The sequence below is a fragment of the Paramisgurnus dabryanus genome, chromosome 14, assembly GCF_030506205.2.
Source record: "Paramisgurnus dabryanus chromosome 14, PD_genome_1.1, whole genome shotgun sequence".
Taxonomy (NCBI): domain Eukaryota; kingdom Metazoa; phylum Chordata; class Actinopteri; order Cypriniformes; family Cobitidae; genus Paramisgurnus; species Paramisgurnus dabryanus.
Window position 1 is genome coordinate 21871335 of NC_133350.1, and position 21734 is coordinate 21893068.

Sequence of the window (21734 nt, forward strand, 5' to 3'; positions counted from 1 at the left end):
TTTTTTAAAACATTTTTAATTCCACAGTAAATATTAACAGCTGGCATTTTGTTTGTGCAAGTTTGTTTAATATAACCAATAAACTAATCTAAAAAACCCACATCTCTTCTGAGAACAGTTTAACATGTTAAAAGCACTGCAAAAAAAAAAAAAAAAAAAAATTAAATGATAATCTTTGGTCTATCACAGATTGTGTTCAAATGATCGGTGATAATTTTGTAAGTTAAAAGTACGGCACGTCTCATGTTATTGCTTTCCTTTCTCAAATTGCTTGCTGTTTTTTCTCGCTTTTGTAAATACTTAAAGAAACACACATACACTCTTAGAACGAATGTGTTAAAAACAAAACATTAGTGTTGATTGTGGGACGACACACTAAATGCGTTGTCCCAGAATTCACCCATCACTGTGTTATTATTGAAACAACACATTTTGTGTTACTTTTAACACAACTTGTGTTATATTTTAACACAAAATCAACACAAAATGTGTTAAAATTACACATAATGTGTTAAAAGCTTAACGCACAAAGATGTGTAAAAAATTAACACATCCTTTCTAAGAGTATACAAACACAATCTTACAAATACACAGTCCCTAAAATACCAACCCTAGATCTGTTTCTAAAACAGTGTAGCACAATGTAGCACTTTTTCAACTGACTTAATTAAGGCCACAAAAGAGAGCAGTAACTTAATGTCCGCATGTGGCTGTTACAGGACTCCCCAGTATATCCACTCACATCCACAGCCTGCTCTAATAAATGTACTCCACAGCCACAAACACACAAGCCATCGCAAAGTGTATGTTGTCACAGCGCTTACTTTATGGAAACATTATGCTAATAAAAACACATTAGCCTTAACATTAAAATGCAAAATGACGATCCAAAGCCTGTACCTGCCCTTCCTAAACTTTAAAACCATTACACTTACCAAGTTACCAATGTGATAAACTATGCAAAATTACAGCATACGAAAAAATGTAAGTACAGCTGGTCTCTTGATTTATGTCCTGTACCAGCACACCTAATGAACATTACCTAAGAAAACCCAGGAGGCTCGCCAAAGCCATTGGAAACAGACTGTTCTCTGCGTGAGCCTAACATGCACCTGCACGAGTCCCTGTTCAAACAGACCAGCAAGCAAACCAGGCTCAGCGTTCATTACAGAGAAAAAGGGGTGGCAATATAAACATTTACCTTGCAGGGCTGGGTTTGAATGGAATTCCTGTGTGTCCACCATGGCAAGAACAATCTCTCTAACTTCCCCTCTTACTCGCTCACTCGCTCTCTCTCTCTCCCCCTGTGAGGTAGCTGACAATTGGTTATCTAATAGGTTCCCATGTAGCTCTGTCTACCTCTCCCAAACACGACTCGGAGGATTTCCCCTCATGTTGACAAATTAGCATAAACTGCTTCCTGGCTCACCTATACTTATCCAACCTGTTCTACACGCCTCCACCCCGCTGCGCTGCGTGCACCTGCTGAAACTGGACACACCAGCTCTGTTGCATGGTGAAACAGTTACTTAATGTGAAAACTGCTTCAGTTACACACCTGAGAAATACCTCATGGGATACTGAAATGCCCCCGGTCTTTATTGTTCAGTTTTTTAGGTTGTTTGTAAAGTAATTGCAACTTAAATGGCAATTTTAAGGAGTGAAGACAAAGAAACAGCGATAAACTAAAAGCTTCTTGTCCCCTAAGGGGAATACAAACCCCATTCAGACTTTATCTTTGCCTTGTAAGCAGATACGACAATGAAGCCAAGGAGGAGTGGAACTTCAGTAAATGACCCAACTTTATGAATCATCGATGTTATGCATTGTTTAGTTCTCAAATTTACTTTCATAAACAAAACGGCTGAAGCCACACAAATGATGACAAATGGATCTAAGAGAACAATGACAATCTGATATTAGAAAGCAATCTATTTTTTTTGTGCCGTCACAAGAGATGAATTTGGTTTCATAAATGCATAATGCAAGAGGATGAGAAATAACCTGGAAACATTGCGATGCAACAACAACTGCTTTGTCTGACATAATTGGACAGCTTAATTGATGCACTGCACCTTCTTTCAATAGAAAATCCAAACAAAACACAGGTGTTTATCATGACGGTCATTTGAATATTACTCATGCCTAAAAGAGATGCACCTTGTATGAAGTACAACAGTTCTTCACTGATGAGCAGAGAGTAATTTTATTGAGAGATGAATTAGGATACTGTAGCTTTAAGACGTGGGAGAGATCGTTCTCTTCACCTGCACTGATGACCGGCTGCAGTGTATGCGTACGGCGGGTGTCCGCAAACAAGAGCAGCTGTGAGGAAAATAGAAGTTTAACCCTCAAAACTTTAAAACGAATGCAAGTAATAAACTTTCGGCATGAGGATGCAATTGTCCGCGATAGACGCTGTTTGGTAGGGATGTGAAGACGCATCGCGCTGAGGACCGGAGGGCGTCCTCATAGAAAATACGCATATCTCTGTAAAGGCAGAGAGAGAGATCCAAATCTGCACGTCACACATGAGCAACGGGTTACAAAATGCTCGCACTGTCTAAAATGGTCTCAAAATTGCAGCCGCATCAGGAACGCTATGATGACAAAAGTAAACAGAAAGATCGGCTCATGAGATCGGCAAATTTAGCGAGTGCTGATCGCTTCATTTAATGCCATAATCGACCGATTATGATCGGCGGCCGATCGATCGGAGCATCCCTAGTTCCTGCATTTAAAAAAAGTCAAAATCACTTCTCAGATCCATGGAACCGTTTTTAACACTGAGGCTCTCCCAAAACTTAAATGAAACACAATGTTTTGCCTTTTTCACATCTGTGTAATGTTGTTTGCACATGTGATATCAGGAAGCAAGGTAACGTGCACGTGGCGACGAGAGAGGTGACGCACTGCTTAATCGTGTTATTCCTCCCACTTCTGATGTTTTACTGAGATTTCTAAGCCTGTGCAAATTGACCATCAATATTACAGACGTCCTGTGGTAAAATTACATTACACCATCTACCCCTGTAAAACTAATCCTGTCCGAATAGGGCTTTGATCTGAAATGTTTAATAAAACCAAGCAACATTGTAACAAAAATTCACATCTAGTAACCACTATGAATTTTATTTGTATGGAACAGAGCAGCCCTTTCATTTTGATAATAGCTATATTTCGTACAAAATTTAGACACATGCTCCCCCAGTTTCTTGTAAATAGGCATGATGCATCAGCTTGTATCATCACGCAACATGCAATTTTCTGGATAAGGCTGTATCTATAAATAAATTTTAATACTTGAGCAATACGTGCTCTTAAAAGTCCTGAGACAAAACTCTTTGGATCGTCTTCAGTGGGCAGCAACACGAATTGCAAAGCTGACATCGCGGTCCGCACACAGAACAGCTCATTAGAGACGAAGAGGAGGCGTTTACCCTTGACTATCTAAAACTAGACTGTATTTTGAGAATAATATGGAAATCTTTTGATCTGCTGAATGCAAATCGTATTGCCACCCAAATAAACAGACCAACCGTAAAGGGCTTTAACAAGAGGGTCCAAACCTCGACCCCTGTGTTTAATGAGACACAATGGCACCCGATCCCCCTTTCTGAGGACAGTGTTCTGCATGGCTAAGCCTTTCAAACATGCATTAGACTGATAGGTTACTACGATTCAATAAAGTGAAAAGGTTTCAGTTTACAGAGCTGCCCTTTATTTTCAAAATTCATCAGATTCTTGGAAAAAACTGCTGCATTAACTTATTGTGTATACACATTAACATCAAACCATTCAGTAAACATGTATGCCTACAGTATGATGTGTTACAAGAAGTAAAAATAAAGCAGTCATTGCTGTACAACATTGTTGTAGCCCCATTGTTCAATCCCTGATGAAAATCTCTGGGTTTGCTGAATAGAGATGCTGCCCTGGTCTCCTGTTACTTCCCAGTGATGGGGTCTTGGCTCACGTTCACTAGCTGCTTCTTAATGTTTAGATGCACCTGATAATAGTATCACCTGGGCCTCCTACTTGTCCTCATCCTATACAGGTCTTTGTATAACACTAACTCATTGAAAATAAATCAATAGAAGCTTAGAGACCACGACTCTTATTTCTGGCATTGTCTGTACTCCACTGAAAGAACACAAAAAGTGAATTCACCAAAGCCAAGTAATTATGATTAAGAGCTTACCACATAAAATGGAGCGGAGGGGAAGAATATTTTCTGCTGGCTCATCTTTGCAACCAGGGATCATTTTTATCCATCTTTTCATATGACTCCAGCATTCTTCACAAATCCTCATAAATGAAGAATACAATACAAACGCCTCATAGATGGGCTCTCGAAAGGGTTGGCTTTAGATTACAGACTATAACTTTGATTCGTGTGCCTCTTATGAAACTGGTGCCAAAGTGCTTTAATTGTAAAAGCAATACAATACGGAATCGTTTAAACTACGCCACAAATAACATATTTAATTTTTCAGCATTACACAAAAATTACCATGGTAATTGGTTTCTGACAAAGCACCATAGTAACTGCTTATTTATACTACTGTAAAATTATACTTCAACAAATTAATATCCCAAAACATTTACATCTATTTACATGTTTTTTATTGTGTATTGTTTGTTATTTATTTATTAAAGTTGTAGTTCATACCATAGATATGTATAATAAAGGCTAGATGTCTCGCCCGTGCTGCTGTGAACGTGACAGAAGATTATAAGGTGTATTGTGTAACTTTTAGAAGGATCTCTTGACAGAAAAGCAATATAATATACATAACTATATTATCAGTGATGTATAAAGGCTTTACATAATGACCTGTATTGTTTTTATTACCTTAGTATGAGCCATTTTATCTACATACACCTCAGGTCCCCTTACATGAAAGTCACTGTAATGTTTCTACATTAGCACTAAACCGAAAAACTGTTCAGAGCGCGTTTTGCCCTTATGTTATATCAGACGACAACATGTCCTGTGATGGCTACCATATGCGCTTTAAAATTGAGGGGTGAGCTGTTGGTTGCAATATCTAAACACTAGATTTCGCTAAAATGTGTACACACCACCTTTAAAATTACTATAGTAAATTATTTATTTATGATTAAAAATAGTTATTATGACAATTTTCTTCATGGGATAAGCATTACTGACTACTTTGAACATAATATGTAGTGTGCACCGTAATGTGTCAGCACTAAAAACATTGTAAGCCTTCATGAAGTCCTAAGCATGCAACAAACTGGATGCGAGCAGCCGTAAAACACTAAAGACGAAGATCATAGACCGTTAATATTAATACAGTCTAGTGCCCCGAATCTCTGCGGTGAGAGTGGTTGAGGTAAATGGCGGAAAACGTGATTGACGTTGTGGTTAGCTTGATAGGGCTGAGGTAAAAACGAAATAACTTAAGCGCGTACTCGTGAAGAGCACAGCCGGGAGAAGCGCGTGCAAAGGAGACAGTGCATATGACGCGAACACGAGTAAAATAAAGGGTTTAATTATACTTTTACTTCCTGACAGTTTCACTTGTTACGTGAGGATAGTAATGACTGACAGACGACGCCGAATTACATACAATATAATTTTTTTCCTCGCTATACTCAATGGGCAGGGAGGAGATACATTTTGGTAGCCCTCGGGGCTCGGGCTAGAGATTTTGCGAGCCCTGGATATCTTATAACAACAGTTATAAGCCACAAGGAGGTGCACTGAGAACGCAGGGTGCTATATTTCCCCTTACGAAAAAGGCTAACAAGGTATCCTACAGCTAAATATATATTTCCAAAAAATAAAAAATAAATTAAAGAACATAATTTAAGCATGTTAAATGCAAATTTACAGAGCCCCTGACTGTCATTACAGAGCAGCAGAGTCTGTATTTGTGTTTATCAGTTAGATTAAAGTAATTTTAAACTTTAAAACTGCATTTAAAGGCAGACAATGCCCATTCTGTAATTTAACTTTGCGTGCTCAGAATTTTTACACGTTCACTGTATGATTTAACGAAATACGAATAGCCTAGTATTATGGATGGAGAGGCATTTGCACTTCATTGCATATTTTGAAGGCCCAGCTGAAGTACCCACGGTTCGCCACTGCACGTCAGTACTACATTCACGGCATTATACCTTGTTTTTCTCTTTAATTGACATCAAGCTGCTAGCGTTAGCACGTTGTATCACAGCTAATAGTCTCAGCAGGAAGTGAGAGTGGAGGGGGGCAGAACTGTGATAATCCACTGTGATGTGATACACAATCTATGTTTCAAGATGCTTACACTTACAGACATGTGGACAAGTACGCTAGCAAGATTAGCATCTGGCACTACATTCGCTTCACACTCAAACAATACAAGAAAATGACAGTTCAGCAGGCCTGTGTGTCATTATACTGCACTGAGAGAGAGTAGCTCAGTTTGTGTTGTATAAGTTGTAGGAGAAGATGAAAACGTTTCATTTTTGGGTTAACTATTCCTTCGATGAAATGGAATCCCTCACTATTGTGCTCCTAAAAGTTGAAAGTATACCTATTTAGAAAGTGGTCTCTTCTCAGAAAGCATGGCAAAATACAAATTTTTGGTCAAATATTAAACCTAGATGGAGCGCCTGGATGTATATCAAAATTAGACTTATGAGGTGTAATGAAACATTTTGATAAAAAAGTTAATGGGCTCTATCTTACACCTGGCGCAATGCAGCGCAATGCGCAACGCAAGTGTCTTTTGCTAGTTTCCACCCTGCGCAATTATCATTTTCACGTTTAGCACCACGTTGTTTAAATAGCAAATGCATTTGTGCCCCCTTTTGCACCCATGGGCGTTCTGGTCTGAAAACGAGGTGTGTTCAGGCGCATTGTTTACGCGTTGCTATTTTGAGGCAACTAAAATAGACTACGCCATTGACCAACAAAAACCTGGTCTAAAGTCTAAAGTCAATGGCGCAATAGGGTTTTTTGTTATTTAAAGAGCGCATTAGTAATACAGTATGCGCATATAAACGGGACATACGGGACGACAACGCGGGTTTGCTTATCACATACATGAATGGGAGCAGCACAAAAACGCTTTTAAATGTGAAAGATGAAAGGATTGAATGTAAAAGATTATTATTGAGTCTTTTGGACATAAATGAGGACCGATTATGAGACGTTAGAAGGCACAAAGAGCTGCTTCACCTGCAGCCTGGTAAGTAAATAAATGCTTTGCTTTAAACCAATGCATCTGTTTTTAAATTTTTTTTTTTTTTAAATGCTACCTCAAAGATTTATTGTTTATGATGACTCTGTGGGTATGGTGGGATGAGAAACATTTGTAAGTGATGCTTAAAAAACTGACGCTGTCCAAGTGTTGAAACGTGCGGAGAGCCGTTTGTAAATTCTTTATCTCCTGTTTGTTACAAATAAAGTATTTTATTAGTACAAACCTCTTCTTACATACTTGTAAATTATTTTTGATGATATTGGATAGCCGTACATTTAAAGCAATTAAAAGCCTGCTTTTTACTTCCATGACTAAAAGAAAAGGTTTTAAAGGTTTTAATAAAAATTAACAATTTCAATACAAGTGAAAAACAACACAATTATTTAACATTAATCTTAAACTGGGGATCTTCTTCCTCCGCTTAGTTTTTCAGTTTACAACGTCATCTAAATAGATATTAGACATAGCGCCAGCGCAATTTGCTTTTAAAGGGGATGAGAGCTGCACTCTCCTTGGTTTATTGCACGTTACGCCCGAAATACTCCCATTACTCATTAAAAAAGAAGGACCAACCCTTTTCGACCATGCGCTCGGCGCACAAACCATTTTTCCCGTCGTTAAATTAGCAAAAGTGGATTTGGACACGCCCATTTAGACATTGCGCTGTGCGCTTTAGACAATGCGCTTAGATCGTTAAAATAGAGCCCTAAGTTATCAAACATCTCTTCATGCACATAATTTCAAATGACAACATACAAACCAATTTTGTTGTTTTATCCACATTTAAAGGGAACATTTTCATTACCGCAACCTTGTCCATGACTGGATTTGGGTTCTTTGAAATGGAAATATTTACTATTAAAAAATCTAAAAAAATAACAAGCTTCAGTGCATGTTATACTATAAACATTTACAGTAAAGAAACATGTGGTATTTGGTGATCATTGGTAAATGTAGAGACAGTAATAAGGAATATAAATGTGTTCAAGACCAATTTTCTCATCCTCCGCTACAAATTTAAATCATTTTTAAGCCCTCAAGGAACTACATTTTTTTATTAAATTGATGGAAGGGACATAATTGACTGTGACACTCAAGATGGCTACCAGGTAAACAGTTCTTATTTTTTTCTCTACAGATAAAAGTTGACATTTTATTTGTCATAGTACCTGTCATATATCTGTCTGTATATTCATCATGTTTTGAGTGTTGTGTCCTGTGCCCTAGTTTTCCTGTTAATTAGTTTCCACCTGTTTCCTATTAATTATCTTGTTTGCTCCTTTGTTAAGCTGTGTATATACTCTAGCTGTGTCCCAATTCAAGGGCTGCAACCTTATGAGCATTCGACCTTAAAAGGTGAGCACTCGGTCTTTCAAGGTGGAAGCCTCAGAAGTTCGCGAAGAGAAATGAAATGAGACGGTCTAACCTTCGGAGGACCCATAATTAGCGTCACCTGCTGCACGCGCCCACCTGCACGTTTCTGACTTATTAAAATAAATTTGACATCAGAAAAATTATTAATTTATTTTAGAAATATGACACGTTGATGTATATTAAACTTATCAACTATTACATGTACTATTAAATTAATCAACCTTATAAATATACGCAACATAAAAAGAATATTATTTACACAAAACATAACTAATAATACTAAAACAGTGACAAGAAAAAAAAAATTCTGATAAATACACTTTTATTTAATAAAGGTTTAAATTGTTTATTTTAGAATATCCACCCATTATATGCAGCCGTTGGAGACGCTCAATGACTCTTGGGATATCCTCGGCTGTTAAGGATCCATTCGTTCTATCCTTAACAGCGCGGAGAAATGAGGACTTTGAGGCTTCATTCTAAGCATCCTTTGAAATGGGACGGCCTTACTGGCCTTAAGTCGCGCTGCTGTGACGCAATCGGTCTTAAAATACATCCAGCTTCTGTCTTGAGATTCGTTTCTGGTCGGTTCTCGTTGATGTCTGCGTGTATCATTGTAAGTTTTTTTTCCCCCTTGTATTCAGTGAGTAATTATATTAAAGTGTATTTTGAGAATGTTTCCTTCGTCCTCATCAGTTCACCAACACGAGTCGCTGACCGTACCTAGACAACTTTTTAGTTCTCATTACCAAAACACGAGTTTGTAAATGCATATATTTAATGTAATATCATGTTGCGGTAATGATAATTTTTGATAATGATTATCTAAAAAATTTAAATAATTCTATAGGAAATATTTTTTTAAATCCTTTAAAAATAACAGTTATAGTAAGTTAAAAGCTTAATCTTATATGTGCAAAAAATTGGCTTCAAGGGATTTTTATAAATTCTGATGCTGGACACCTTCTTAATCTCTATATAATATGGTATAACAGTGAACATGCTAAAATCAAAACATGGTTCACCCCTCCAAGGAATAAATGTATGAACACACATCCTTTGCAAAACATCACAATCAGAAAACAAAACTAGGAAATTTAAGTAGAAAGAGTTTTTAAGATTATCACCATTCTGCACAGCTTGATATCCTTGTGTATAATAAATTACAATATAGAACCATATTGCATAGAATATGACATATTGAGCACACAGTTCATCTCTAACTTCAAAAACAATGAATTCAGGCATTACTCTGATCTTCAGTCACATTTCAAACATAAAATGACAAATATTATTTTTTGAAGACTGAAACAAGCGCTCATCCCCTTCCCATCCAGAACCCCCAGAGTAAAGCCTGTTTCTATTTGAGTAACGGGACCTACTTTCCAACTATCATGGGCCTTGTGTTTGATATCACGTTCATGGAGAATTTTTACAATTGAACTTACCAACACAGCTAAAAGACTGTAACACAAACATATTTGCGTGTTAAAAAAATGAACCTGGAACCACCAACACGCATAATACTCTTGACAAATGTATTTTGGCCCATCCGAAATTCTAGTGAGGAAAACAGAGATGAAGTATTCTTCACTGAAGCAGCCATCCGCTTCAGATAGGGATTGAAGATAAGAAGGGTGGCATGAATTCAGAGCAGTATGGATTCACTTTGTACATCAGTGGCAAGGTAACTTAAAACAGCGGCCTGCCCCGTCACAACGATCCATACCCTTCCATCTTCGGCTCAAAGATCTTTCTGTCACGATCCAATACAGCGCCTGCCCCGTCAAAACTAATATCAAAACCCTCTGAATTAATCTCTTCCCTGAGTCTTGGCTTTATAATGAGTCTCAGAGGGAATTATAGACTGAATTGGTATTAGGTCTTAGGAATGTTCTTCACATCCATTGTGTACCATCATAACAGAGGGCAACGATCGACATGAGCTCTCAAACATCGAACTACTAAGCACTCCGGTAAATGTCAATAGCAATGAAAAATGTATTCAAGATGCCTGACATTTCATAAGAACCAGAGCAATAAATTATAAATAATTGAAATGATGACTAAACATTTGAAGTAGCACTGATTGATGAACTACAAACTCGAAATGGAATAAATGGCAGATGAACAAGATGGACCCAACACTAAAGCTGTGGTATATACAGTATAGCATGTCTTAAATTTTGCCTTTTTCGTGGCCCTTTCTCAAAGTTTTCATAACTATGCAAAATTATAACACTGCTACCAAAATACATTTATTAATAAACGTCAGCAAATGTATTAATCTATTGACAAAAATGCAATATACTGTACTGTACAGTCCCTCCAGAAAAACGTGATTATGAGATCGCATGATTTAACTCGAAATCAGCTAAAGTCCGCATTTTTATGCGGGGACACATTTTTTCAAATACACTGCACTTTCTGATTTCCGTGCGCAAAATATGCGGGGGCTTGCATGATTTCATAATCCCCGCATTTTTGTATGAAAGATCACATATATCTTAGCATAAAGTTAAAAAAAATTGTTTTTCATCGCATAAAATTGCATAAATATCCCACATATTCCATCGCATTTTTGAAGAAAACATCCCGCAAGATCAAGACTTTTTGCCCGCAACAATCACAAAAAATCCCCCTTTTTCTGGAAGGACTGACTGTAATATACAGACAATAGCTATGTTTTCAGTGGTGTTTAAAGACGTTACATAGTTATGATGATTTGTTTTAATTATCTTAGAATGAGAAATTTGTATCTACATACACCACGAGTCCCCTTACACGGATGCCGCCATTTTGCGCATCCATGTTTCTACAGTACCTACTGTACTGTATGTTGTCTTATATGACAACTTGTTTGTCCTGTGGCGGCTACCGTAGCTTTTCTATGCATTTCGGGGGGGGGGGGGAGTGGTGGATTGAGCCCTTGATTGCAAATCGCAACCTCACCACTAGATGTCACTTAAATCTACACCATGCACCTTTAAAGAAATAGTACAGATGGAAACAACACAAGTTGTCCCTTGTCTCTAGGTATCTCTTTAACATGAATTTAATAACACATATTTTCACATATGTTTTCTCCACATATAAAAAAGGGATCTGCGATACTTTATTAATCCTGTTCACTTTCTAAGGAGAGTGACTTGTAAATGGTAAGCAACATTATCAATCACAAATGGGAGGCTTGCGATTTATCACAACATGTTTCCATTAAAGAGCCCCAGGAGAACATCTCTACTGTCCTGCATTACTTTCAATCGATACATGCAGCATGGATAGCCTTCTGCACAGCTCTGCGAAGATGCATTAAGGCATGTAAAATAAACAGGTAAAAGAATAACTCGCTCTAAAGGAGCTTCTTTGAAAAGTAGACACATACAAAGAAATATCAATCAATAGGAAACATTTCATAACGTTCCACTAACAACAAACGACAGATCATTTTGTTTTCGGTCTGTTTACCCGAACAGGATGAACAATATGGCAAGTTGCTTTGTTTGAAAATCAATCGCCTTTTACGAAAATGTAGATTATGTAGTACTACTCTAACAGGTTTCATACTTAAACTCCAAATGGTGCTTTATGTTTTCTAGTTTCGGTGAATAACACAACAGCATCACAAGTTAACTATTAGGAAATCTTTTTTGTTGTAAATAGCAGAATGCTTGATGTCCTCATAAAAATAATTTCCTATCCACTAAAAAAATTATTTTAGTCAAACATAAAAACAATTACCGGAAACCATATTTTACATATAATTTACTGAGGCGACTGAAGAACACAGTCACAAAAATAAAAATCTATTATGAAACTGAAATTGCTTAAAGCAAGGCTTTACAACTCCAATTGAGAGCGATTGTCTTGTAGTGTTTACATGAGCTTCAACCTTATCAAACACACAAACTATTTTTTTTAAGCAGTGTTCATGAAACTATACTACAGTATAGTTTATATAGTATAGTATACTGCATTATTAGAACTTTGTCTAAAAATGGCCTTTCAGAACCATTGTTGAATAATCGTGCCTTAACGTGTTTCGTCTAAAGGACAGTATGGTTTAACAGAACCGGGTTTGGGTTGACTTGATCACTAATAAAAGCATAATCTCTTCAAACAGTCAGAAAAGCTCCAATGTTGGCATTGTCTGCCTTTTTATCTTTCACTTATTTTCCCCCGAAAACCCTCTTCTTGTTCTACATAACACACAGGCCAGCAAATCCTCTTAGCATATAATCATTGGCTTTATTCATAATATAAACTCTTGGTGTATTGATGAAACTGAATCTCATTTTTCGAACTGTCTAAAAGGTTTAGTAGGACAGTATAATTCTTCATGCCTAGACACTTTTGTAGGGTTTTCATCATTGCCAAAAATCTAAGAAAACGAACTAAACTATCTACAACAAACAAAATCTGCATTAATAACAAAACCAAGATAGTTTATTTACGTGAAGTTATTTCCATGTGTCATTTGATTCTTCATGACAGCAGGTCTTGATTGTGATATTGGATAACTAAAGGGTCTGTCACATTAATTAGCTCTTGTTAGACTATCAGCAGTCTGTGTTCATTCATTAAGAAATCAGTCTCTGGAGCTGAGCCTTTACTAACAGCTGAAACACAACAACAATAAGCTTAATCTCTGATTTCAGTGGTTAAAACCTTTTCTACAGTATATAAGAATGAAGAGAGAAAGTTTTGTGTGTACAAATATATAATGAATGTCTAAGGAACATAAAATCGGATATACTGTAAGAGAGGTATGTCCAACTGATAAGCCCCGAAACACCCTAATGTGTGAAGCTCAGTTTTAAAGTCTGTATCAAGGGGTCGGGTTTTTTGCTGGTTAACGTTGTCCAGTTCATCCCTGCTGGAAGATGTCATATAAAGCGCAAAGTATAATCAATTTTTAACGTTAGGAAAGCGTAGTATGTAGCAGGAGATACATTGTATTTTGTGAAAATGTGCATGCATTGAGCGTCTGTGTACTCGTACAGCACAAGTCAAACAAACTATACTGTACTTTGCAAGGCTGTGCCTTTCATGTACACGTAAAAACACACTGTAAAAAATAATATGCTGAATTTACTTAAAAATATAGTGCATCATTTTTGCATTCACTTTTTTTAGTTTTACTTGAAATTTTGAGAAAATGCATAAATTGCTTAAAATTCCCTGTTTTACTTCAAAAAGTGGATGCAAAAATTATGCACTATATTTTTTATTAAATCTATCCTTTATTTTTTTGTGTATACTCTGGGCTTAAGATCACCATATGGTTCCAAAGACCATCTTTTTCCATTAAAAGCCATTGAAAAGATGCTTACTATTCTGCAAAATATACTGTATACAACATTTTTATTTTGGTAAATGAGTTTTATTTGCTTTTGAAAGGCATGAAATAAACATATAAGTTTATTTTAAATGGTCCCAAGCTGTCACTGGGGCAGTATTCTTTAAAGGGATAGTTCACTTTAAAATGAAAATTCTGTCAACATTAACTCATCTTCATGTTTTTCTTAACCTGTATGAATTTTTTTTCTGATGAACACAAAAAAGATATTTTGAGAAATGATGGTAAACACACAGCAGTAAGTGATCATTGACTTCCATAGTAGGAAAAAAATATTTTGGAAGTATTGTGATAAATGATAAAGAAAATATTTTGATAATTGATGATAAGCACACAGTTGACGGTACCCATTAAATTCCATCATATATTTTTTATTCCTACTATGGAAGTCTATGGTCACTTACTGCTGTGTGTTTACCATAATTTCTCAAAATATCTTCTTTTGTGTTTATCAGAAGAAAAAAATTCATGCAGGTTTAGAACAACATGAGGATGAGTAAATGATGACAGAATTTTCATTTTAAAGTGAACTATCCCTTTAAAAGGTCCTAATATGTATCATTGAGGTATAGATATGTATACATTTAGTACAGCTGAGGTACTAATATGCACTCTCTTTGGGTGAAAAGATGTACGTTTTGAAAAAGTACCATCCTAGTGACAGCTACCTGTATAGGGATCATTTTCTGACCATTTTTTCTGACAGTGTAGGTGTCCCTGAGCCAGCTGGAAACGCATAATTGAAATGAATGGGAATGCTAACAGTTGGCTTTCTCTATGTATTATAGCCCTCTTTGGTTTGTAGCTGTTCAGGCACTGAGCTATCTAAGCACAGAAAAATACAAAAGTCTCTTCTGTCTTCTATGACAGAAGCAGCTGTATTATTTGTTGTGCTGGGCGTGATAAGAGCCCGAGCGAGAGGTGTCTGCCGATTCCACCTGCAGATGCTCGCTGTTCATCAGTTGAAATGTCACATGTATTATAATGCAAAGCTAACATTTGTCACAAAGATTATTCTGCAAAGATTATCTCCGCTTGTCATAAAGAGTGAAAAAGGGACTTTGTAAGGCAATCTCTCCCTGTGGTGCACTAAAGCACTCAAACAGTTGTTGCTAAGAGATATCTGGAGAATTAATTCTCAAGTCATACATCGTCCATGTCAGGGTTTTTTTAAGACATGGAAAAAACAGAGAGACCTTCTGGAATGCCTTAAAAGAGGCCAAACTATAAAGCAAGATATTCCAGAAATTCTGAGGTTAATCTGTATACACTTTTGTTTGGTAATAATTTAAAGAGTTGTTTCAACTCAAAGTTGGGTCAAATGTGGACTCAACTGAATTGTAAAAAGAGCTGCTATGTTAAAACTTACTTAAAATTATTTTCAAAAATAGATCAAAATAAACGAAAGAAGGTAACAGTGTTTGCAAGGCAACAAAATAGATAAACATACAGTATAGGATGGAAAAGGACATTAAACAATTAAGTATGTAAATAGATAAAGAGCCAACCCAAACATTCAATCAGCGTTAGAATATAATTTAAACAAACCAATAATTCACCTTATCAGCTAAACAAAATCAAAGTGTGTTCACTAACCATCACTACCCAGAGAAAGTATCAACAGAAAAAGATGGATATCAACAATAGTGTCAACATATCAAAAATAAGATTGTGTTGTCTCTATGGGGCGGTTTCCTGGACCGGCCTTATCCTAGTCCCATACTAAGCTGCTATAATTTAAAAACACAGACATACCTTTAAATATATCAGTGCTATTTTGTCTCAAGATCCACACCAGTATTGTTTTTTACAAAGAAAATGACCTAAATGTCCCAATATAACTAAGGCCTAGTCCTGGCTTAATCTAAACCCTGTCTGGGAAACTGTCCCTATATGTCCTAATAAAACAGTGACACTTTCATTTCGTGAAAAATGCAGTGCTTTTTATTACGGGTCCAAAATTATACCCTTTACCTTTAGGAATACTTGAAAATAGTATTAAACATTCCTTTTATATTTCAGTGTGTAAATGTAAATTTTATTTTATTAGACTCATTGGAGTAATATTATTTCATACAGGCATTATTCTTATGCTGATACTTTTATAACCCAGTCTGTTCTCATGGCCGTTTCCCCCGTTTTCTTTCCCTGTGTCTCAATCCGTTCCCAAGCTCCCGAGGTCATGAATCAGTATATCGTGTACACAGGTTTTGCCACTTTTTTTAGCATTTGAGACAGCCCTTAAAATGGCCAACTCCCTGATCAGTGTCCTGACTACTTAACAAGGGAGCTGATTAAGGCTGCGTCCGAAAACTTAGGCAGGTGACTTGTTGCCTTGCTGCATCATGAGGCAATGGCATCAGACAGAGGCATGAAGGCAGCTCAGAGAAATGCTTTTGAACACTTTATAGGCAGCGTGTTTGAAATATAAACAGAGAGCGCATTTGTGATAACTTAAAACATATTTGAAAACTACAATACTAATTTCTCTCTAGAAATACAATTTAAAGTTGTAAAATGTGAACATTAACATTTATTTACACTACATTTGTCCTCCCTTTCCCATCATCTTCTGCACTACTGTATCTCACCTGTCCTGTGTGTGTAATCTTCCTCACCTGCCAGCCATCATCCTCTTTATCTCCACTCCATATGTACTTTATGCCCCTGTTCCTCTCATCCTTTGTCCATTATTAAGTGTATGTTCCATGCCTGTTTATCTGTTCCTAGTCTTCCAATTAAAGTTTATCATTTTGATTTTTTTTCTGAGTCTCCACACTGTAAAAAATACTTTGCTGCCTTAAAAATTTTAGTTGAATCAACTTGGATTTACAAGTCATTTCAACTTACTATTATTTATCTTGACTAGAGATGAGTTGTTATAACTACAGATGAGTTGTTATAACTTATAAATTTAAGTTGACTTTTCTCAACTATAGTTTATAAGTTGTGACAACTCATCTCTGTTGACATGACTTGTAAATCTGAGTTGATTTAACAAAAAAATTTTAGGCAGCAAAGTATATTTTACAGTGCAGTTTTTCTTTTTTCACACGCATGCCTGAAAATAATCTTTCTATATAGTGTCTTTTTAAATATTATGACTTTTAACTTGAATAGAAACTTGCAGATCTGAAAACTTGCAATCTGAGGGATGGGTAAGGACTGTTGTGGGACATCATTGTCATCCATTTGATAAACCGAGGCCTTACCATGACAAGATTGGCTTGAGCTAATTTGGCAATCTAAACGCTATTCTATATGTTACTTTTATAGTATAGACAGTATTCTTTGCTCTACTCCTAAGGTAAAAACAGTAGTATACACTGTATACATTACTCTTTTAGTATAGACAGTATGCTATGTTTTACTTTTACAATATAAACACTGTTCTATATGTTACTTTTATAATATAGACACTCTACTTTTACACTTTAAAAAATATTAAGTTGACAACTTAAATTTGCAAGGCAACTTGCTGCACAGCTTTTTTGAGTTTACTCAACTTTTGGATGATGTAGTTTACCTAATTCAATTTACTGAGTAATGTCAACTTAAACCAACAAGTTGAACCAACTTAAACTGATTAGGCAATAAGCACATTTTTGTGTTTACTCAACTAGTGACTCAAGTGTCCACAGAAAGGTCTCCTAAACAAAGTCCTTGTCTGACTTAGCGCTTTCTTGAATCACAGACCTTTTTGCTGTGAGGCCACAATGATGTGCGCTAACCGTCCTCTACACTGAACACACAGTTCTCGATCACGGTAACAATGAACAAACATCATTCCTTTAAAATAACCCTAAAACCAACATATAACTAACATTAACAACATAAATAAATCCAGCAAACATTAAAACAGTAATCATTTAGTAAATATTAAACAAAGAAGTGAACATGTCGCAATGCATGCTGGGAATCATTCTCATCATTGTTTTTTTTAAATTGCTTGTTCAGATTGCCTATTTGGGTAAACGAATTGGACAAAAACTTATATATCTAAGTTCAGTCAACAAAATAATATTTGTTAGCTGAATGATTATGCTTTTTTTCATTCAGTGAACACAAAATAATGAATTGAGGCACTTCAACAACAACAAAAAATATATTTGTTCAAGTTACTTAATTATCTTCTTTGAGAGAACATTTTGAAGTTGGATTTTTTTACAGTGTACGGTATAAATAATATTATATACATTACTCGTATAGTAAAGACAGTATGCTATGCTCGACTCCTACTTTATAAACACTATTCTATATGTTACTTTTATAGTACAGACAGTATGCTATGCTCGACTCCTACTATTTAAACACTATTCTAGATGTTACTTTTATAGTATAGATATGCTGTGCTCTACTTTTATAGTATGAATAATATTATACATGTTATTCTTATAGTATAGACAGTATGCTAGGTTCTACTCTTACAATATACAGTAAACACTATTCTATATGTTACTCTTATAGTATAGACAGATGCTTTACTCTACTCCTACGGTAAAAACCATATACACCTATACATTACTCTTTTAGTATAGACAGTATGCTTTGCTCTACTCCTACGGTGAAAACAGTAGTATATACATTACTCTTATAGTATAGAGAGTATGCTATGTTTTACTCTTACAATTTAAACAGTATTATATATGTTACTCTAGTATAGACAGTATGATTTGCTCTACTCTTATGTCACAAATAGTATACGATACTCTTACAATGCTATAGCTACTCTTACACTACAGTATAAACAGTATTCTATGTGTGACTCTTACAATATAATTAAATGCTATATTCTGTTTTTACAATAAAAACAATATTCTATACTCGCTTCCTACAATATAAAAACTATTATGTACATTATTCTACAGTATAGACATTATATTCTATAGTAGTCAACATTTGAAGTGGATCAAAACCTTAAAAGTTGTCTTAAAATTTTTTATACAATACCTGTTCTTGTCTTCAGACAACTTCAATGATTTTTTTGGGGGGATCCACTTTGAATGGTGACTATTGTAGAATTGACAGAAAACCTCTGACGGTGTCAGTAATCACACTTTCGAAATACACTTCTATAGATATTACTGGCATTATAGATACAAAGTTGACTTGATAATGTAATGTATTTGCTAGTGTGATGGCTTCCATTACAATACGGTATAATGAAATATCTCTAAGGGTGATTTGAACAATGTCTATCATTATTTGAAAATTGACCCTGGAAAGTATTCAAATACCCAAACTGATATATAAACGGTCAAACATCACTAGGATATATGATGTAATGCTGAAAATGTGTTGCATTCTGATTCCAAGACCTTAAAAGTATCCCTAGCTTCACCTTTATAGTCTCTGAAACAGTAAAGTTCAAAGAAGCTCAGATTAAGGGAGTAACTATCTCTAGGGCACCAGGTGTCAAGTATCAATCAAGTCTTTCAAAACTGTTTGTACATGCATGGTAAAATCTCTCAAAAATATTCTCAAAAAAATGTGACGGTAGAACATTAAAGTTTCTCAAAGGAAATCGTTTAGACTATTCAAACTGTACACTCTAAAAAAACAAACGGTGCTATATAGCACCAAAACTGTTGCTTTGGATCGTAACCATATAAGAACCATTTTTAGTGCCATATAGCACCACTATAGCACCACATTTGGTTCTACATAGCACTATATGGTTCTACACAGGTGCTTCACTGGTGCTTCACCGGTGCTATATGGCACTAAAAACGGTTCTTCTATGATTACGAGCAAAGAACCACTTTTGGTGCTATATAGCACCATTTGTTTTTAGAGTGTATAAGCATTCTTTACAGACTTTCCAAACCCAGTTATGGACCTAGTTTCATTCGCTAGGTCTCGGTCTTTACCACAACCCCCCCCCCCCCTCCATTTTGAAAGCTTTAGTTGTGTGATCTATGGAACAGAGCATTCCAAGCTGGCCTTGGTGAGATTTGATTCAGTGTCCATGTTTGAACAATGTCCAAAGAAGAAAGAATTAGCCTCTAATTCACTCGGCCCCATTCAGCCTTCTACTGTGATGCAGCAGGTGGGGAGAGGTCACAACAGGTGTCCCGTGGTGTCCCTTTTAAAGAGTGCTTGGGTCGGTTACATGGTTCACTCAATTGTTTCCATGCACCACTTCCACCCAATCGTACAAACACTGCAGATCTTTTCCCCCTCATTTTTCTTAATCCTTCCTCTATTTTCTCTCCCTGACCAAGGTCAGAGCAGGACAACAAGTGTGATGGAGGAACTAACTGTGCAGCGCTCCACGTTTGAACATGCAGGTATGTAAGATGTAAAGCAATATTACTTCTATAGATGTTAGATATTTATATTTTATAATCTACTTAAATCTTGTGAGACACAGCAGTCCGAATAGCCACAGTTTGTCAATGTTGTGTTCAAAGGTTTTGTACATTCTATACAATAGAAGGTTTAAGGGAGGTATATTGCGTCTGTAGCACATAATGTGTTACCACTGATGTCATGTGACAGGTGTTGAACTGACTATTAAGCCCTGACAAGGCTAGCATGTCAAATTTATATCTGCTTCATTGTCTGTTTTCAAATTAAGGATGAGAATGAAATGCAGTTTCCCTGGAATCACGAAGCGATACGCAACAATGACAGCTGGCCATAAGATGCCATAGTAAACCGGGTAATGATACGATAATAATAATATACACAATGCAGGGTAAGAAATGCTCTGCTTCCGACAAAGATGGATGTTGTAGTGTTGTTGCTAAGTGGCTGCAGGTGCACTTTGTGATTTACAATGTGGTATGTGTTATGAATAATCATTTTGGTCAAATTTAAGCTGTGTATATCGGTGAAATACGAAAATTGTTGTGCGCGATATTCATATTCTCATATTCTATATTATGTTTTTGCACATTAACATTAGCAAAAACACACAGAGAGTCGTTTCGTTTATATGTTGTTTCATTACGCGGAAAACACACAAAACAAAAAATGTTAAGAGAAAACGGGGCGAATTTAGGAGAATACATTTGGACAAAAATTACAAGTAAACAACAGCTATTTGCTCAAATTGTTGAATTGTTGTCGCGTTAAAAGTCTGATAAAATTGCCTTACAACAGATCCGACGGATAGTTAGATTGCAGAGAAACAATTGCAGTGAAGATTATACGCTTGGAATAACGGAAAAGCTTAGCAATCATGCAGCATGTCGGCACAATGGAAAACATTCCTGAAACACTACATGTATGGTCCTCTGCACCCAGCAGGAACCGATACAACCATTTAAGGATCCCATCAACAAAAGCAAAAGATCGCAGAGCATTTTTTGCATCTTAGGGTTAAAGCCACAGCTATCAAAATTGTGAAAATCTCTTGGAAAGGCAAGAAATGTCGCTTCAGCATGTTCTCATAATCCAGCAAAGCTTTCCAGACACGTTTCTCCGCAAGGGTTAAAAAGCGTAGCACGCTCACACCTCCATCAGCACGCCACGCCATTTTCCTGCTTTTTATCCCTGCGCTTCCATGCTTCCTGCTTAATCGTCCCCTCCTCGCCACTGATCAGTGAGGTATTTTCAGCCGGAGGACGAGACGCATAACACATTAAAGCAACGCAAATAAAAGGTCATTGTCTGAGGGCTTACCGGTGCTGAGGCGTAAAAGGGCCCGAACCAGTCAGTAACTATCGACCATGTGTGGGTGCCGGACCTGGAAGACGGAGAACAACAAAGACAGTTTGTGACAAAGCTGACACGCTGTAGTCTTGGAAGAGTAAAATCAATTGTGACATTTTTCA

General features: G+C 36.3%; 1 protein-coding gene across 1 annotated transcript in view; it reads right to left on the reverse strand.

Moving 5' to 3' along the window:
* The window catches only part of LOC135719047 (inactive N-acetylated-alpha-linked acidic dipeptidase-like protein 2), a 316217-nt gene extending 314834 nt beyond the window's left edge, over window positions 1-1383 (reverse strand). Inside the window, exon 1 of the mRNA XM_065241553.1 lies at window positions 1202-1383. Coding sequence (XP_065097625.1) covers window positions 1202-1244 — 43 coding nt within the window. The 5' untranslated portion in view covers window positions 1245-1383. The remainder of the gene's footprint in view (window positions 1-1201) is intronic.
* Between the last annotated feature and the right edge of the window lie 20351 nt (window positions 1384-21734).